At 36.5% G+C, this 21,050-nt stretch overlaps 2 protein-coding genes across 5 annotated transcripts; one reads left to right on the top strand and one right to left on the bottom strand.

Moving 5' to 3' along the window:
- Positions 1-12,507: 12,507 nt before the first annotated feature.
- On the top strand, positions 12,508-20,982 carry LOC120779102 (hydroxyacylglutathione hydrolase, mitochondrial). 4 transcript variants are annotated; one of them, XM_040111272.1, is made up of 4 exons: positions 12,508-12,935; positions 13,009-13,233; positions 19,982-20,097; positions 20,153-20,982. In XM_040111272.1, the coding sequence occupies exons 2-4, from the start codon at positions 13,206-13,208 to the stop codon at positions 20,876-20,878; spliced, it is 870 nt and encodes a 289-aa protein (XP_039967206.1). In that variant the 5' UTR covers positions 12,508-12,935; positions 13,009-13,205; the 3' UTR covers positions 20,879-20,982. The 4 variants fall into 4 exon arrangements, with proteins under 4 accessions (XP_039967206.1, XP_039967207.1, XP_039967204.1 ...); XM_040111273.1 differs by lacking the exons at positions 12,508-12,935; positions 13,009-13,233 and adding an exon at positions 19,392-19,439; XM_040111270.1 differs by lacking the exons at positions 12,508-12,935; positions 13,009-13,233 and adding an exon at positions 19,454-19,885.
- LOC120779099 lies at positions 16,906-18,582 on the bottom strand. Its single transcript, XM_040111265.1, has one exon. The coding sequence runs from the start codon at positions 18,580-18,582 to the stop codon at positions 17,419-17,421; it is 1,164 nt and encodes a 387-aa protein (XP_039967199.1). The 3' UTR covers positions 16,906-17,418.
- Positions 20,983-21,050: the final 68 nt, after the last annotated feature.

Genomic DNA, 21,050 nt, shown 5'->3' with positions numbered 1-21,050 from the left:
AAAATATTTGGGGAGTGGAGTCTTTGACCCAAATTATTATTGAGATTTTTTTTGGGTGAAAAGTTGCAAATTTAAATGGGAAATATATTGTATTGAGTGAATGTTGAAATTTTTAGTCGAAAATATATTTTTGTATTCAAAATCGTTATTATTATTTTTGCAAAATATATTTTTTTATTAAAACTTATTATTATTATTAATGCAAAATAAATTTTTTTTTTAAAAATTATTATTATTATTAATGCAAAAATATTTTTATTTAAATTATTAAAATGATTACCATTATTAATTCAAAAAAAAAATATAATTTTTATCAAATCTATTATCATTATTAACTCAAATATATTTTTTTTATTTAAAATTATCATTATTAATTAAAATTATTTTTATTCTAAATTATTATCTTTATTAGTTCAAAAAATATTTTTTTCTTTAAAATTATTATTATTACTAATTCAAATTAATTGTAACTTAATCCATATAGAAAAAACTAAATTTTCGTGTCCACTTTTACCGTTATTGCAATGGCACTTGAGTCATTGCAATTAGTCACCTTCTCTTTCTTACCATATTTCAATTGCAATTTCTACCTTCGCGTTAGAAACAACCTCCACGAATGCATCCAATTACCCAAAATTGCACCGCAAACCAATAAACCAACAGTGGACCCACAAATTAGCCGTTTTAAATTTCGTTTGTGTATAAGAAAACATAATTGAAAATTAGAACAATTTATTGTACGTGGCCGGCAACAGTGGCAAACGTCACATTTGTGGCATCGTATCACATGTTGCGAGTGTACTGTTATTTAGCCCTCATAGAATTCCGTTGAAATCGAACAAAATTGTGCAAAGATTTCCGTGTCGAATTCTTCAAATATGTACAAGTTGTTTGTCGTTTCCATTTACATGCCAACAAGTATATATTTATATATCCAGGTATGTATGTATTTACCTGGATGAATATGGAAAATCGTAAAACAAAAGAATTTTCTTGTTAAGAAGCTTTATATAAAGCTAAATATGTAAAGGGTGATCCAAATGTAGGTACTTTTTAGAAAGAAAAAGAAAGAAAAAATATAGCAGCCGTAGCTAAGAGTGTACACGAAGACCGCGGAGAGTTGATCTGGCGGCGTTCACAGCAACTCGGACTGACGTGTGACGTGGACTGACGTGTGACGTGGACTGACTTGATGCATTTTACGTCGATATTTTAAATTGAAAGCGTACAAAATTCAGCTTGTTAAAGAACTGAAGCGGCTCGATCTTCCAAGCGACATCGCTTCGCTAAATTGAAAAGTTTAAGGAAGATCCGACGTTTTCCAGCCAAATTTTGTTCAGCGACGAGGCCTATTTCTGGCTCAAAGGACAAGCAAAATTGTCGCGTTTGGGACGAAAAACAACCTAAAGAGATTCAAGGGCTGCCATTTCATCCAGAAAACACAACGATTTGGTGTGGTTTGTGGAGCGGGGGAATCATTGGTCCTTATTTCTTTAAAAATGATGCCGGTGAGAACGTAATCGTCAGTGGTGTTTGTTATGCGCCTTGATAACCGCCTATTTGATGTCTGAAATTGAAGCTCGTGATCTTGGCGACATTTGGGTTCAACAAGACGGCAGCACTTCGCACACATCAATCAGTGGATTTATTGCGAGAACATTTCGTTGAGCATATAATTTCACGTTTTGAAAGTCTATGCGGACAATGTCCCTTCGATTCTGACCTTAAACGAAAACATCACGTGTGGCATTCGCAAATTACCAGTCGAAATGCTCGAACGAGTCATCGAAAATTGGACTCAACGGATGAATCATATGACGAGTAGGCGCGGCAAACATTTGAAAGAGATAATCTTCGAAAAAAAAGTGAAAAATAATGCTCTTTCGAGTGAAAATAAACAGTCTCCATTAAATATTAAGTTTCTGTGTTTTTTCTTTAAAAAACCTGAGACATTTTCTCATATTGCACAGGCGATTTTTTCCATATAGTATATGTATGTATGTATGTATGCACCACTTTTTTGACGATTGTTAAAATTTTACTCTCAGTTTGTTAAAGAAATCTCTATTTCCTCTTACAAGAAGTCCCTGTATCACCTGTAGTCTTCAGTAAGTTAGGTATACCTTTCTTTCTAACCTTATGTAGATTAGGTTAGGTAGTCAAGTTGTTATTCGTGGAGCCTCGAATGCCCACTTGGACAGCTAGAAACGTCGGTTGTTGTTGCTGTAACGGCAGAAAACATCACTGAAGTATTTTGGAGGAATGTTTTCGGATTGACAGTGCTTGACCGGCAAAATATCCGCGTCCGATCGGGTTACTTAGACCCGGCTGGCGAAACGCCGAATCTTTGTAAAGTTCAGAACTCTTCAGTTTTGATAAAAACATCGGCGCTTATCGACAAAGCGCCTTGAGCATGCCATAATTAGGTTAACCAATCAATTTGCCTCGTCTGCATGGGAACCAGGATGAATGCAAAACATATAAAATAATGCCAAAATGAGTGTTCCGGCTAAGTGCTTTCAGAATTATTAGCGCATTCCGCACGGTGTGTCATGAAGCTGGGATAATGCCGCCAGACATAATGGCTCGAGAACTGGGCTGAAAATGGCAAAACGTAAAACGGACATGTCAGCATACAGGAATGTTAAAATCGTTGGGACACAGGAGCAAAGGGAAGATGGATTTATCAGAGTGTACCTGCATAGGTCATGAAAATGGTGTTACTTGATTTTCTATGGTAGGAGTAGCGAAAAGGCAGAGCTTTTTGATATATCGGCTTACTTTGCAGAAGGTTCGCCGGGTGCAGTCCACTGTACCTCTTCAAAATTCCGCTTAAATATTGTTAAACTCACTGTACCTCTTCAAAATTCCGCTTAAATATTGTTAAAGTCTGCTGCAAAGTGGTTTCACAATTGGGCTTGTACGGGTCCCGAGTGTGCTAACGCGGCACCCATTTCGTCAACAGTTTTCTCAGGCCCAATATATCGTATACGTATATTTTCGATCTATACGATCCAACGAGCCAACGATCTGGCTTAAGGACTCGGAAAGTATTTTCTCCAGAATTCGGCAAATATTCGTTAATATCATGGATATCTGAAAGGTTTTTCTATAATTAAAATAAATATTTTTTACACAAATATTTCATCTTTTCCATCGTATTTTGTTTATCATCACTTGAAATCGCTGTGACGCTACATTGCCATGCCAAAACGGCAATTGCTGACATTTGCAACATGAGCCGCAAAACAATAACAACAACTATAGACAACAGTTGCGTACTAGTAGCGATGCTTCACGTCTATGCGACTCTTCACTCGTCACAAAATCATCGCAAGCGGGTGCCTCAACATTCTGGTTGGTTGACTGGTTGCTTGGGCGCTGCAATCCAAAGGCATCATATTTCAATTAAGGAATTTTCTGCTCTGATTTTTTTTTTTGTACATTTCATTTAGCCTGACGAATTTGAAAGATCACGAAAAATAAATAAAAACGCTGCAATGCAGTGTGAATGAAAAGCAACAAGAGCAAACAAGCAGCAACAACAAATTGAAAACAAAGCGCAGCAATGAAGTGGTACCACCGAAAAACTGTCTAATATTGCATGCAGCAAAAAGGTGACAAATAAAGGTGTTGCAGGGTTGAAAACAAAAACAAATGTTGTGCTTGCATGCTATGCTCTAGCGGTTGCTAGGATGCAGCATAAAAAAGGTGCGCTTACTGTGGAAATGAATAAGAAAAAATCGTCATGAGCCCAATAATTCCCTAAAGGCAGTGAAGAAAATTTATGAAGCATGCAACAATATGGAAGTGCTCAAATTAGGGATGATTATGTAGGGGATTATGGGGATTAAGAGTTCATAAAAACTGTCTGAACTGACAGCAGCAGCGAGTTTTTGTTTGGCTTTTGGATTGCACAACACTTATGCAACAACTAGTTGGGTGGGTACCTGTTCACAGCTCTGCTTAGATGCAAATGGCTATACGGAGTCTAAGCCGCTTAAGAAGTATTAAAATTTTGAGGTTAAGAACTGTTTGAAATGCAGTTAAAAGAAGGCATGTATGGACATAACCTTCTTAGTAACATATTTAGCTTAAGAAATATGGCTTTTTATATTCAAAAATATTTTTTTAATAAAATATTTTAGTGTCTATGTGTACTTACCACCAAAAGCCCAAGATCAGGAAGGAACCCTCCGAGCTTCTGTTTCTACGCTCTCACCCTTTTTTTTGGTTAGTTGCATCACCACTGGCAACACCCTTCGTGAACTTATTTAATGCCTTCTATAGTCTAATTGGCTGTATGCATGGGATTAAAGTTGTTTTTACAATTTATAAATTTAATCAAAATTCGACAGGACAAATTGACCGCAAATGCAACACGCCTGTCAGTTAATAGGATTAACACCTTCTTTAATACGTGAATGTTTTTTTTAAGTTTGACTAGCAATTAATACTATAGCAACGATGCTGTTAGTGGATATACATACATATGTATATTAAAAAATGAAAAAAAAAATCTCATGAAAAATCCATCAAAATATTATAAAGCGTGATCCATTTGGAGGTTCCCTACTAATTATTTAAAGGAAAAACACAGAGATTTCAAATATTGTCCGCGGCTTCGTCTCAGATGGTCATCCGTTGGTTCCATTTTTCGATGACTCGTTCAAGCATTTCGACTGGTAACTGGCAAATGACACGCGTGATGTTTGCTGGGTCTCAAGATAGGTGATGATGTTGCGAATAGTACGCTCAGTAGACCTATTATGATTACCATAAGATGGTAACTAAAGCTCCAATGCGAAAATAGACTTATAACAGAAGTTGAGCGCTATCATTCTAATTCTTATTCGATAATTTTAGATTTTCTCCACAAGGCAGACTCTCTTGAGTCTCAGAGACATTAAAATCTAATTGAAAACTGATAATATCCTATTTCGATTCGATCCTATTAAAAGACCCATCGAGAAAGCAGACTTGCTGAAATCTCAGTGAAATTCAAATCGAAGTGATGACTTATAATATACTGTACAAAGTGTGATGAGCTGAGTTGATGAAGCTATGGCCGTCAGTCTGCCTGTATACCAAGTCCATTAAAAAGCTCTCGGACTACCATATTAGAACTCGTTTTTTTCGCAAAATTCGTTTTCACTATTTAATGCAGTTCCCCTCAGAGGTGATATACTGCGACCCTCCAACTTTTCGATACCATTTTTGTAGTAAATTTGTTCCCTTACTTCAAAATAGCCCTCAGTTTAGGCGATCTCCTCTTTATTTGATGAAAATTTCTTACCACCGAGCAATCTTTTGAAATTTGAGAACGGGAAATAGCGCTGGGGGTCAGATCTGGAGAATACGGTAGATGCGGAAGCAATTTGAATCGCAATTTATGGATTTTTGTCATCGTTTTCACTGACTTTTGACGCGGTGCATTGGCTTCGTGAAACAGAACTTTCTTTTTCTTCAAATGCGGAACTTTTTCGGCGATTTCGTCCTTCAAACGGTCCAATACGGTTATGTAATAGTCGCTGTTTATGATCCTTTCTTTTTCAGGGTCTTTCAATAAAAATTATTCCATGCTCAACCCAAAATGCAGACGCAATAACCTTCCCAGCCGACTGTTGCGCATTTCCACGCTTTGGAGCGAGTTCATCGTTTGCAGTCCATTCGGATGACTGTCGATTGGATATAGGGTATTATAGCTATAGGTATGGTGCAGTCAAAGTTAATGTTTTTTCATGTTTTTTGTGAAATAAGCTCTTCGGTTAATGTCAATGCCATGGCTTCCGCAACTGTTTCCTACTAAATGGGTCACACTAATAAAAAAGTTCATTATCAAAATGCATTCATAACTCAAAAAAAGTGGCAAATTAAAAAACAATTGTTTTGTGTCGGTAAATAAACGCAATTAAGCGAAAAGCCTACAAAATGAATTTACATAAATATTGCAAAAGTTCAGTAAACATCTATATGTAACATGTACACACTTAGGCCTATACGAATATATGTATATATCTTCATACCCTGAACAGGGTATATTAAATTTGTCACGAAGTTTGTAACACCTAGAAGGAAGGGTCGGAGATCCTATAAAGTATATATATAAATGATCAGTATGTCGAGTTGAGTCGATTTAGCCATGTCCGTCTGTCTGTAAATACATATACAAACTAGTCCCTCAGTTTTTAACATATCGTTTTAAAATTTTGCAAACGTCATTTTCTCTTAAAGAAGCTGCTCATTTGTCGGAACGGCCGATATCGGACCACTATAACATATAGCTGCCATACAAACCGAACGATCGGAATCAATGTCTTGTATGGAAAACTTTGACATTTGACGGGGTATCTTCACGAAATTTGGTACAGATTATTTTCTAAGATAATAATGTAATATACGAAGAAATTGTTCAGATCGGTTAACTATAGCATATAGCTGCCATACAAACTGAATGATCGGAATCGAATGCTTGCATGGGAAACTTCCTCATTTGGCGATATATCTTCACGATATTTGATATGAGTTATTGTTCATAGAAATAATGTAATATCGGAAGAAATTGTTCAGATCGGATTACTTTAGCATATAGCTTCCATACAAACTGAACACATAGTTACTAAAAGAAATGCACCTGCGAATCGTCAATGGTGACCGTTATCGAGCCATGATAACCGACTATTTGATGCCTGCAATTGAACCTTGTAATCTCGGCGAAATTTGGTTTCAACAAGAAGGCGCCACTTCCAACACATGGCATCAATCAATGGATTGATTGAGCAGATTATTTCATGTTTTGGGCCGGTCGATTGGCCACCGAAATCGTATGATATCTTTTCATTAAGCTTGAATTTTCTGATTTTTTTTTAATAGGAAACTTAGAAATGGATCACCCTTATAACTCTATACATATCTAACTCGATATACAATCATTAAGTGAACAAAACTATTATACTCCGTAGCAACATGTTGCAAGAGTATAAAAATAAAGCAAAGACCGCTTTCGACTGCCTAATTTTGCAATTTGTTTTTGCTATTTAATTGTTGTTGTTGCATTCTTAATTTTTTATTAATATAACAAAAATAATTTTTGCTTATTTTATGGTTCCCACACTTTTGCTAGAGCTGAGCTCTACAGATTTCATATTACAACAAATAAATGCAGTATGAATTGTTTATATACATATATATGTATATCTATATACATGTATATACATGAATAAGCACATAAATATTTTATATTATTTAAATATTTTGCTTATTGCAGCAATTGTTTTTGTATGTACATTCCCTGTCTCGCCGGTGTCCATTTCAAGCAAACCTCAAGCACGGGATTCTTAATTTGGTGACGTGCAAGAGAAGTAGACATACATACATATGTATATACATAGGTATGTATATGCATGCATTATTCAAATGTTTAGTTTTAGTTTTTATTTTCAGCCTGAATCCTCATTGTTACCAACTGAACATCTTCGACTCATTAAATGTTTCCAGAAAACTTCCTATTTGTCTAATAATCGTTAACTTCTTGACTTTGACTTGACAATTTTTGACAATTTTCTCTATTTACTGGTACTGTCACAATCGCGAGGGTATATTTCGATAAAAACTTCTCTGAAAGTCCTTCAGATATGAGTTCAAAGACTTCTAGGGTCTTCCAAAACATTGCTGTTGCTAGAGCTGAAACCGATCGCCACACTATGAAAAAAACAGTTCAGATAGGTGGAAACAGCAATTATGGTTTCTATCGCTCTATATTTTCTAAGGGAAAGAAAAGTGGAACTGACCGGTTTTTTCATGACAGTTACTGTTAAAACTTAATTTTCGGTAAAAATCAGAAATTCGACTGCTCTGAATCATATGATAAATGGCCGACGATTTCAATTTAAGTTATAGAGTTTCAAAAGATGGTGGCATCGCCCACTTTTTGGTGAAAACAAACCCGACCGACCGTTTTCGACTAAATTTAGTACGTGGCATTCTTCTCATATACCTATGTCACGTGCGAAAATGGGTGAAATCGGACTACAACCACGCCTACCTCCCATATAGCACAATTTTAAATTCCATTTGATTCTTTCACTTTCCAGTACACAAATCAAGAAGCAATTAATATAACGGGATTAGATTGATAAAGGAGGAATGCACCGCGACCTTAGGTCTATTGTGCTCATATAACGGAATACAATTTCGACTAAAAATTGTTCACATTCAACCGAATATGTGGATCTCAGTATCTATAGTTGATTTTTGACCGAAAATATCGGATGTGATCGGATATGGGACATCCAGTTGATGTTCAGAGAGGGTTCTTTTTTAAGAATAATATCTCTGTGTATCAAAAATGGGTTGAATGGGGTTAATACTCCCCTGAGCCCCCATATACTTAACATAAAGATTTTCGAACTTCCGGGTGATTTTTTACCGCATATATCAGCCGATATTTGAGTTATCCCAATAAAAATTACAAAGCGCGTTTTACCAATGGCTGTGCATCTTTGGTTTAAATAAAAAAAAATCAGCGGAAACTTGCCTACCTCCCATATAACTAATATTAGGATTTTTGAACATCCAGCTGACTTTACTCCATGTGATTGGTGATTGCATATAAAGAATGTGATAGTAGTTAATAGATAAAATCGGGTCGATATTCCTCTAACTTCCATATACTACATATAACGATTTCGTTTTTTTACCTTATGCCGAATATGCTGATCAGTGTATGAGTTATAAATATATATGTATGTATATAAATTTATAAAATTGCTTGGATTTCGATCCTCTGATTGACGTTTAACACCTTAAGGTATTGCCCTGGCTTTGATTCCTGCGGGTTCCAAGTGTATAAAATGTTCGGTTGCCCCCGAACTTAGCTCTTCCTTTCTTGCTTCTTTTTACTATTTTTTGACAATTTGAATTTTTTTAATCGGAAATGTGCTATATATAGGGAAAAATTTCATTAAAATTACTCAAGTAGATATTAAGAAAATGTGATAAAGTTTTAAAAAAATTTGTTTCGAGATAAAGGCGTTTAAAGTTTTGGATAAAATTACGCCCAGTTTCAACGATACTCCCGGTTTGGATGTCGAGTCACTAAAATAGCTACATATATCTCTGGAAATAATTAAAATATTGACAAATTTGCGTCAAGCGCCAAATAGCTCTACTTCATTCCGGTAGCGCCGTCGATTTCCAAGTAATAAATTTTATTGAATGAAAATATTTATATATATCTGAATGACAGCTAATTCACTTACTGTGTATGTTTGTTTTTATTGTTATTAATATTGTTGGACACTAGCGCAAATGTGTTTATATTAAAGCAAATAAATGTTTATAAATTTTAATTTTTTTTATGAATGAGCGACTGAATATTTCCAGTGAATTGGAAAGTAATGGAACTGCAGAAGATATTTGAACTCAAAAAAATATAAAATAGGAAATTCATTTGTGTTTATGTATGTATGTATTCGTGTTTATGTATGTATTTATGTGTGTATGTATGTATATAAACCAATAAGCATTGTTGGCATGCAAAAGTAGCATACGCTTCCTGGTATTATTTTGTGCTGCGCCAATTTTGCGTAAAATTGCTTCTTCACCTCATGTTGCTGCAGACAACATAAGCGGATAAAAGTCAATGACGCACGCGTTGTGTCACGGTGACTAAATGGAACTTAAGGACTTGTCATACTATACGTACATATGTATGTACTTATGTTTGAACTGATCAGTGTCTTTTCTAGTAAGTGTTTCCTTCTAATCCTGGGTATATGCATGCAATCCTTGCGCCTTACAATAACAAACAATGCAAAACAGTAGCAAACATTGAACGTAACAAAAGCAAAGAAAAACGTTAATTTCGGCTGCACCGAAGCAATGATACCCTACACAAGTATATTGCTTACAGCAGGAAAGAGTATAAAAAAGATTTGTACTATACTGATTTTAAGCGGTGAGTTTGTATGGCAACTATATGTTCTATGTAGTAATCCGATCTGAATAATATGTGTGGAGATTGTACGGTTGCTTTGGAAAATAATCAGTGCCAAATTTCGTAAAGATATCTCTTTGACTGAAAAAGTTTTACATACAACGACTTGATTGCGACATTTTCTTCTGGGTGTTACAAACTTAATGCAGTTGAACTTCCATAACTCGAATCAACATAAACCACAAACAACTTTGAGTTAGAGAGACTTCGAGTTTTGGACGGAAATTTGTATGTAATTTGACTTCTATTCCCAATTCCAGATTTGGAACGGGTGTTCCAATGGATTTATTGCGAGAACACTTCGGAGAATAGATAATTTCCGTTTTGGTTTGGTCGATTGGCCACCAAGATTGTGTGATATAAAACTTTTCCTGTGGGGATATATGTATAAGCCTCTTTGATTCAGGCCTTATAGCAAAACATCATGCGCCAGTTACCAGTCGAAATGTTCGAACGGATAATCGAAAATTAGGCCCAAATGGATGGACCTTCTGAGACGTAGCCGCGGCCAAAATCTGAAAAAGATAATCTTCAAAAAATAAATGCCAAAGAATGTTCTTTTGAATGAAAGTAAACATTCCCCACTCAACTGTATATCCTGTTAAGGGTATAAACATTAGCAAGTGGCACAAGAACCCACTCTTTGTTGCGTCTTCACGCAAAATGGTTTAGACAGTCTACAACCGCAAAGGATTTAAACAAAGGGATTACGCACGCAAAATGCCAGTCATCGACTTTGCATCCTCATTAATTCTCACGAAAATATTATCTCTCTGTAAAACTGTGTAATATTTTGCTTCCAACTACATTTTTACAATGAAACTTTCATAATGTGTTCACTTACAGAATTTCGTCTAAAATGTGCAACAATTTTGAGTTTTCGCCAACTTTTGTTTTCAGCACTCAAATGTCAAAAATAAATGCACAACTTTTACACCTTTTCGTTGCAATCACAGCATTTCATGCACTTTTGACATTCGCTGTGTTCGCTGTGACAAAGACAACAATGCAACAATACGCATAAATGACAGTTTGCTCGTAATGCGTCAAATCGGCAGGATTTGTCAATGTCCTAGACAATAACTGACATTTCAGGTTGCGAAAGTGAAAGTTGATTTACACTGAAAATTTGTTGTTCCATAATTTTTTTTTTTGATTGCTCATTGTGTTTGTCTGCCAGTCTGCCAAATTACGTCTGCACTTTATTACGCTATTTGTCTGCATGCCCCTCATTCGCGAGTGGTGACGTGGTGACAATATGAGTAAATAGGTTGTACAATATTGAAAAGGTTAAGGTCGCCGCTACGTTTTACACACAATTACGCATGTACAACAACTACAACATGTCATTGTACGTTATTGTAATCGCACTCGTACAATAAGTATGTATATGTAATGTGTGAATAATTTTATTTGTAGGGCGTTTAGATAATACTGACAATACAGCAGGATGAGGCTGCGGATTGCAAAGGGTGTTGAATTACAAAATTATTAGGAATGTTATAAAATGAACTATATTTACATTTCGGCGCTGTGATTTTGTGTGTATGTACATAAGTATGTAATCGTGTAAAGTTTACATCTACAAACCATTCATCAGTATTCGGTTTTAATTGTGATGCTTCAGCTCGAACAGGTGAAAATTATTTAATTAATTGAGAGGTATGAAGTATTGAATCAGCTGGAACGTTGACCTTCGAATTCTTATACAATAATCAGATGGTGACGAAGTAAACGCCGAAGACCCTATAAGATATGGGATCTAACAACAAGAACGACGTGATGTTAAAATTAAAAAATAACACTGATATTTAATAAAATTTGTACCAAATGTCCACCAGAACCCGTTTGCATATCTCCAACCCGTTTACGCCTATTTTCGATGACCTGGTGCATCATTTTGGGCTCAAATTTCGGCTACAGTGTGCTAAATGTTGTCTTCGAGCTCCTCGTGCGTTGCTGGTTGATTATTGCAAACCTTGGATTCAACATATTCCCAGAGAAAATAATGTAGAGGCGTTAAATTGTATTTTCTTGTCGGCCATTTCTCGAAATTATCGAGTCGCCATACTTTACACACAATGTGTCCAAATTGAGACGTTCAACATGAGGGAGCGCATTATCTTGTTGGAAATAGAGATCGTCTGCGTAGATTTCATCAAACTCCGGGGAAAATGTCGATCAACATCGCGCTATAACGCGCGCTCTCATTCTAAATAAAAGGAATGAGCAGAACTATCAATAAATTGTTGATAGACATAACTTTGAAACTGAAGATTATCGGGTGAAAGCTGTCCCGTTAAATTGGATACAGATCCTTTTGCTCTGAAAGTCGTTCATCACTAAGTAAATCAGCTGATGGTAGCAGCGGTAGAAACAGGCCTGCGAGAAGTAAAGAGTAAAAATAATAATTCGCACAACAGCCGGTTCTACTTTGCCGGAATTGACCCGGATTTTATCTGGCCTAGAGCTGTACTTTCGGAGATCTGGTCCAGAACCCGGAGCAATTTTTGTGCTACTCCATCCATCCAAACTACACCTCGGTTAGGTGTAATACATGCAATAGATGGAGTCATCTTAAGACCTGCTCAGGCCGACTGACCAACAGACGACCTCCACAGTCCATAGGAGTTAAAACAGGCAGTATGACTCCCATTATGATCAGCCAGGAGTTTCAATTTAACTGAAACGGAAGAAGACCGAGAACTGTTCCCACGACAGTCGGGTCTAAGTAACCGGAGCGGACCCGGTTTTTTTAACCGGCGAAAGACCAATTTCCACAACAGTAAGTTCTATGATATTGGAATCGGCCAGGGGCTGTTATTTCGGCGATCTAACCCTGTTTGGATCAGTAAGGAAGACATTATTGTTTTGAATTGAAGAGACGATGCCCTATGACCCTCGGACATAATGCGAAGGAAAGAAGAAAAAGTTAGCGGTGAGTATTGGTTACCCATTAAACAAAATGTATAAAAATACCAATAATATGATCGCTTTCTGACTTCTTTCAGAGAACGCAGACAAGGGCACAAAGACTCTTCTGGATTTTGTTATCAAACTGGATCATCACACCTATTCAAAAGTATACAGCTGATGACTGTTGACAATTCAAAAGATGACAAAGAGTACTTACAAACACAAGGAACTGCTACCTGTTACCGTTATGTTGAAAGGAGTTTGAGGAGTGGAAAAGTGAAAAATGTAATCAATGCAAATGATCAGTGCAGCTCATAAAGGTATGTACATATGTGTGTATAGCTATAAAGTGGCTTATGAGTTTACAGACAGGACTTACGGTCACTTTCTCATTTCACGATAAACTCGTGGAAATACTGATTGCTATCATTATGCCGAAATTAGAATTTGCAGAGCTACTGGAAAATTCAAGCAGTATGTATGTATGTACACATTCGTATGTATATGTATGTATGTATGTATTTATATGTACTTTTATTTAAAAAATCAATGATTTTCAAATCTCACTTTCAATCTCCAACAATTGTATGGCATTATGTCGCATATCTTTATGATCTATTCTGCATTTCGAAGATTAATTCTACAACTTCCTGTTTCCGTGAAAAATTTTCACCGAATTCGTTAAGTAGATATGTATCTACGTATTTGATTTTTGTTATTTTCCCTTTAACACTTCCACTTCCCCAAGGCACAATTAATCATTTCCAGCGCTCACTCGCCCAAAATTAGCGGTTTTTAGTAATTGAACCACAGCCTGGAACAGCCTCTGCTCAACCCTCGCAATTAGGTATATACTATATGTACATAAGTATGTATGTATCAACAAGTCTTGTTTGTACTCGACGCATATTTTTTATAATATAAAAGTATAAACAAATTATAGAAAAAAAGTAAAAATTATAAAAAACACTTACAATTATACTCCAACAAATATATGTATGTATGGTAAAAAGCAAATGCATGTAAGCAGACACCTAATGTCTTCCCACAAATATATACACATACTAAGCACCCGCCCTCATCATAATCACATGGTGTCACCTCCTCTTTCCACCCCAACATAAATCACGGTGAGCAGTTGCTTAGTTGGCTTGCGCCTGTAGACCGATTTTTCGTTGTGCAGGAGTCGTTTTACAATTAAATTGACGTTGCTTATTGTTTTTGTAATTTGTATATACCCCTTTCACGAGACTACTCACGCATATACAAAGTGATATACATACATATACATACATATGTACATAAATACTTTCATACTTGAATGCAACTCTGTCTCTGTATTCCACGCCAAAATGCGTGCCATCTGTCTTGTGATTGTTGTTTTTGTAATATTTTTCCTTCGTTGACAGGCAAGTGTCCAATTAGCTGTAAAAACTGTGAAATTAGTGTACTTGAAGGAAAAATGCAGCGCCATATGTTTTTTTCTTCTTTTCATGAATGAAATGTTAAGCGGCGGTGTTTACTGTTATTGGCCCATTCCTCTCAATAAGTTGCAGACTCAGAGTTTTTGATATACATATTTACTACGTATAGCTAAAAAACATTTTTTTTTTTACTCTTGGGCATATTACCGTCTTCGATCCAGAGAGTTTTTTTAATACCATTTTAGTAGACTTCTATCGACCACTGGTTTGGGATTATTCCTTTGAGTCCATCTCTTAATTAAATAAATGGTACATTGGCTGAAAAGTCTTTGGCTTGACCAAATGACTGCTCCACAAACAAAAATCCTCCATCCTTGTCTAGAATGCTGTCAAAATTTTTTTGTCACATTAGATGACAAATAATATTTACTTCCTGTTTCGACATTAGAACCATTTAAAACGAAGCTAGTTCAAGGAGCTGCTTCCAATTCCATCGGCTAAATCTTGAAGGACATAGGCGAACCCAAACTTTTTTACCTGGTGTTTTGTAAACCTGTCCTTGTCCTGAACTTTTTTGGTATGTTTTTTTTTTCAGCGAAGTCTATGCCCAGTACTTCGAGGTCATACACGTCGCTCGAATTTAATCAGAAGCTTATAAAGTGTGATTATTTTTCATAGAAGCAGAACGTTAAAATCACAGAAAGGCTGGGCCTGTATTTTTACAAGGGAGGCTGGAACTGGCTGGAACAAGGATAAACAACATTTATAAAACCATAACTCTAATATAATATCTAACTTTATCAAAGCTTGCTAAGTGTTGCTCATTAAGCTTTTTCGCGTATACGTCGATGCTAGAAGGGAAGGTTGGATCAGGAGTTTTCTTTTTAGAGTTCTACGTCAATCTTAGCTTTAAGCTATTGGATCACTGTAAAGTTTTTCAGTTAGAAGTGGCTGTTTTCAAGGTGGCGATAGACGTACTGCTACGAAATGCATGCTCTTAAGAGGCTGGGAAACATTCACTCCAACAGCATAGCGGCAATACTGGCGCTGAGCTCGCTAACTAGTCAAGGAGTGTCTGTCCGCACTAGAAACAGTATCAAGTTATTTCATCATCAGACTCGTTTGGGTGCCTGGTCACAGCAGGCGCTTATCACGAGACCCTTTTGGCCTAGAGTAGAATGCAGGAAATCTACGGAACTACTTGCCTTGAGCAAAATTCATATAGCCGCAAACGCAGTAGTTTTAACTGGACACTGTCCAATAGGTATTCACGCGGTGAAGCTAATAATCTTGTCGGACGCTAGTTGTCAAAGCTGCATGTAGACAATTTTCTGCTCCATTGTCCAGCATTTGAACAGCTTAGGCTGAAACATCTCGGTGGTCTTACCTTCGGCGAAGCAGAATATATAACCGAAACTGACATTAGCCGTCTCAACAAATTTGTGATATGCTCAAAGCGCTTTGTCGATTTGTAAGGATCTTAATCCGGTATTTAGCAGTTTAAGGTGCTTCCAACGGAACGGTGTTTTACGATGTCCAAGTCAGACCCCTGTTAAGATCGATCTCTTAACCTAACCTAAATGTTGCTGATTGGTAGACTTTTGATTCCATACTCGAGAATTGCACTTTTTCAAGTAGTTGGGATATCTAAAAATCGTGCTTCTAAATCCTTAAAATTAGTTCATAAGCTTGACGATACCTTCAAGCGGTCATCGGCAAACTAAAAGGTTTTGTCTTTTCAACCACATCTGTGCCGAAATTCACCATGGCAACCCGTTGCCTTGTTGATTTAATTAAACTCTCAAATGAAGTAGTTGCTGTGATTTCCACATACCACAACTCACCTAAGCATAGCAGTTACGCGTCGAAATTGAATTAGCGGCCAACAAGCGTTTACAACTCTCCGGGGAGGTAATTATTTCAATCAAAGAGCGATAAGTTGCTGACATATGTTGCTGCTTAAGTTTTGGCGCCGTTGTGCGCACGAAACAAACAACCCAAATTCTTTACCATCCAATCCAACCCGTCAGCACAATACCGAAATTTTACAAACACTGGAAAGCAGGAAGTTAGGTGGTTAGAAAATGGTGTAAACGCTTGGTGGTAGGCAACGAAATGAGCAAAATAAATCATAACACCAAAGTTTTTTTTCAGCTCGCTGCATGCTTTATTGTTTGTTGTTGCTGTTTGTGGCTTAATTTCAGTAGCGTTACAAACATTGATAATTTCATTAGGCTCCTCTACGCCGGATGCTGCTGCAGCAGTGATTATTTAGAAAGTAAAAAATAGCGAATTTACTGGCACAATAGCGAAAAGCAGGAGCAGATGAAATGGTTGCAAGCAGTGCTGTAGGTTTTGCTTGGAATTCATTTGATTGTCATTTGACACCCAAATGAGGCAATTTTGCGTAAAATTCCGCAGAGCGATAAGGGGGGTTGAAGTGCAGACAGACAAAATGTGTACACGACACTTATGCGGGGCATTGTTAGTATGCAAGTAGATGTCCTTATAAATATACATATATGAATATATATAAGTATGCATGTAGTTGTGCATATTACAGGGGTTGTTTCAGCCAGTAGCCAAAGGCATGCACGACAACTGCACCAGAAGCTCCGCCTACTGTCGTCGAATGATTGAAACAGTGGAATATGTGAAAATGAAACACAAAAGGACTGGTCGGTAGTTTGCGTACAGTATGTGAAGTAAGCAACAAATTGTATAAGGATCTAGTTTATGCGGTTTATGTAGGTCAGAAGTTGTTTTCTGCGATATACACATGTATGTATTTCACATTGTGCATGATGCAACGACTTGCGCCTAAAAATACCAATCAATGTATTTTTACTTTTCTTATTCCTTGAAAATGAATTGTAAAAATTTTTTTTACGCTTTACCATATGATTATTTGTCAGTGACGTTATTTCGATAATAGTTATTTGTTTATCGGAAACTTATCGAAATAAGATAGAATTATGATACTCATACACATATTAGTGCCATGTTTCTAAAATAAATATTGTAATTAATATATAACAATTCAAAAATGTATTGAAAAACAAACATAAATCGAAGTTGTCATCAAACATCTTTCACCAACTTCTTATTGTTATAGCTCACATGCACTAGACGTATACTACGTCCCACTGTCGCTACAGGACGCATAAAATTATTTATTGTCTCAGCAACAGGCGCCAGAATATCACGCATGGAAGTAAGAATATTGTAGATGAGTATAAATGGTGGTTGTAGAAAACCATTGAAGACCACCGTTAATATTGGTTTAATTAAATAATCGGAAGTCATGTGTAGAAAGCCCACCGCTAACGTATTTATCAGCGAGACGAGTATAAAACGGTACGCTTGTAGCAGAAAAGTCACGATGAAAGTGACACCAATATGCAAACTGCCAAAGAACTCAGCCCAGAAGCGTGTGGCATAGTAGGTGGCACGTTCAGCTAGCACAACGGACAACAGCTGCGGATGGTAATCGGTGGTGCGCAAATATTCAGCACAACCATGTTCGAAAGGATAGATGCCGATGCGTGTTGGTGGCGGTGTGACGTCTCTCTGTTGCTGCTGCTGTTTGAAATCATCCTTACACTTACGCTGCTGTGGCGCAACAGGCTCTGGAAAATCGTCAAATATGTTGCGGCTCATGGGTGTTTTGGGTTTTGAAATATGCGGACGTGCAGCACGCATATTATCAAGTGAATGTCGTAAACGTTGAAAAATCGTATTATCGCTATTGCCGTGGTGTGCGCGACATGTACACTGGCTCGTGGGCTTTTTGCTGGCGCCTTTATGGTCCGCAAAAAGTTTGCGTTTACTTTTCTTAACGCTGCATTTCAGCATAGTTACGGGTGTGCTTTTTGAGCGGTGGGGTACACGTCTCGAAGCCGTTTTATATAGTTGAAATTCGATTTTGGAAGGCGTTGGATGGCGTTTGCCCGGCTGGCGTGTGGAAACCTCTGGTACGGCATGCATCTCGTAGAGTAATTTGGATGGATTATCGGTAGTTGTTTCCGTCTCAGCTTGTGTGTCGTTGGAGAATTTATTGTACTTAAGCTTATTGCCATGATGATCATGATAGGGCAGCTGACCATTTTCCGTCTCCGTTGAAGAAAGTGATGATTGCAGCAGATTTTTGAGCGGTGACGACAGTTTGGCAGTGACGCCAACGTGTTGCACCTCTATTAGATTTGTTTTTGAGGTTGAGTTGCGTTCGTGTGGCGTATCGGACATATTTCTTATTCTTAATTTTCTTTTTGTGCAAGAAAAAAATATAAAAAATATTTTGTTGTATGACAACAGTTTGACAATTGAAAGAAACGGCGATATTATTATGACAAAGTTGCGACAAAATAAAGAAAAAAAAAAATAACTTGTAAGTAAAAAAGTTATTTGAATGAAAAATTTTAAAGACAAGAAGAAACGGTAACTTTCGTTTGAACTGAAGCTATAATACCCTTCGCAAATAAAATAGTTTCAATAAAAGAACTTTATTTTGGAAAATCGACTTGGCACATCTCGTTAATAATTTGTATATAAAATATTTAACCGACTCTGCGAGATTTTCTATTCGGTATTACTAACTTCGTAGCAAACATAATGTATCCTGTTTAGGGTATAATAATAACTAAAAGTTTCAATTATTACGAAAACAGCAAAATGTTTAAAATTAACGGTATATTAAAAACTGGTTTATACTGCATATCTCAGCGCCATCTACAGTTGCCGAGCACATTTGTATTTGAGGAATTTCGATGTTGATAACGAAAAGACATCAGCTGGCGAAGTCGAACAGCTGCTAAGTCCATGATAGTTGCCATACCAAAAACTATCGCTTTAAAAAATATATATTTGCTGTCGGTTATATGTTTTTTGTTTGTTGATTAAAACTGACGTTTTATATTACTATTCTAGAAAATAAAATATTTTATTAAAATATATTATTTTTTTACGTCACATTATAGCTAAATTAAAATATTACATAGAATTACATTTTTTGCTCTCCGGCAATTGCGCATGACTCTATATGTCTGGCAACAATAGCTTTATTCTAATCAGAAGTTGAAGTACGGAACTTACTTTTTTTTACAGTTTAGTAATATTTTTTAATTTCATTCTAATTTCAACAATTTTTACGCAATATATTTATCTAAAGTAAACATTAGTGATATTTGTGGCAAATAACAAAAAAGTCTGATAAGATTTGTGCCCAAAGCACGGCATACTTAAAACGCACAAAATAGCGACAATAGTTTATGAAATAAGCAACAAAAACAAAAAAGATATCGCACAAAATATATTCCATTTACATATACATACACAAAAAGTAAAATACAAAATCATTGCATTTCATAAAACTAAATGTTATCGGCCGCTTGGAGAAACGTACAGCAGGGTGTTGTACGCAATCTGACCGCTACATATTTTCGAGGTGTGTGCAGTGGCGTACGCCCGCTCGCTGGTGCGAGCGCACTTGTACTTGCCACCAACCGGCAATGTCCGGAATTTGTGTCGCTGCAACGAAATGACAACAAAAGTGATTGTTTTGAGCATAAACTGCTATATAAAAACTATAATAACAAAATTAAAATGCTGACATTTCACTAAAGTTTACCATTTTGCTTTTTTGCAGTACAAAAATTAATCAAAGTTGGTATAAACAGGATGCATAGCTCTGTAGAAGATGTGCAGCTGAACTCACTACACATAAAGGTGTTGCCTGCGTTGCAAGACAATTTTATGTATTTGGTAAGTCTTCAAATATAATATGAGAACAATAAAAATTAATATGTTTATATTTTAGATTATCGATAGCTCAACAAAAGAAGCAGCCATTGTTGATCCCGTCGATCCGGAGAGCGTGCTGGCTGCTGTAAGAGAAGAAAATGTGCATCTCACTAAAGTTTTAACTACACACCATCATTGGGATCATGCCGGTGGTAATGAAAAGCTAGTAAAACTTTATGGCAAACCATTAGCTGTATATGGTGGCGACGAACGCATTGGAGCACTTACAAATAAAGTCACGCAAGATGATAAATTTGAAATTGGTAATCTTAAAGTGAGTTGCCTTTTCACGCCCTGTCACACCACAGGACACATCTGTTACTTCGTTGAATCGCCAAATAGTGACGACAGAGCAGTTTTTACCGGTGACACCCTTTTCCAAGGTGGCTGTGGACGTTTCTTTGAAGGCACACCGGATCAAATGTACTCAGCGTTGTGCCAGAAACTATCTTCTTTGCCGGAAGACACCAAAGTCTTTTGTGGTCACGAGTATACGTTACAGAATATGGCATATGCGCGTCATGTCGAACCCATGAATGAGCGGATTATGAAACGTATAGAATGGGCAAAGTTGCGACGTGCTACCAACGCACCAACTGTACCGTCAACTATTGGCGAGGAGAAATCCTGGAATCCATTCATGCGTGTACATGAGCCTAATGTACAGAAACATGCTGGCGAGCAAGATCCCATTAAAACAATGGGCAGTTTACGCAAAGAGAAGGATAACTTTAAAGCTTAAAGGTTTTTGATTGAATGAATAGAAAAATGGTGTTGGGTGGTATGTTAAATATTATGCACACACTTTAAATATTTCCATAACTAAATATGTATGTTTTGTTGTTATATTCGTTGTTTTTATGTATATGTTAATTCCGAAAAATGTGAATTTAAAATTTACTATATATTGCCTC

This window comes from Bactrocera tryoni, chromosome 5 (assembly GCF_016617805.1).
Source record: "Bactrocera tryoni isolate S06 chromosome 5, CSIRO_BtryS06_freeze2, whole genome shotgun sequence".
NCBI lineage: Eukaryota > Metazoa > Arthropoda > Insecta > Diptera > Tephritidae > Bactrocera > Bactrocera tryoni.
The sequence above is the reverse complement of the archived record's forward strand: the minus strand, read 5'-3'. Positions and strand labels throughout refer to the sequence as shown.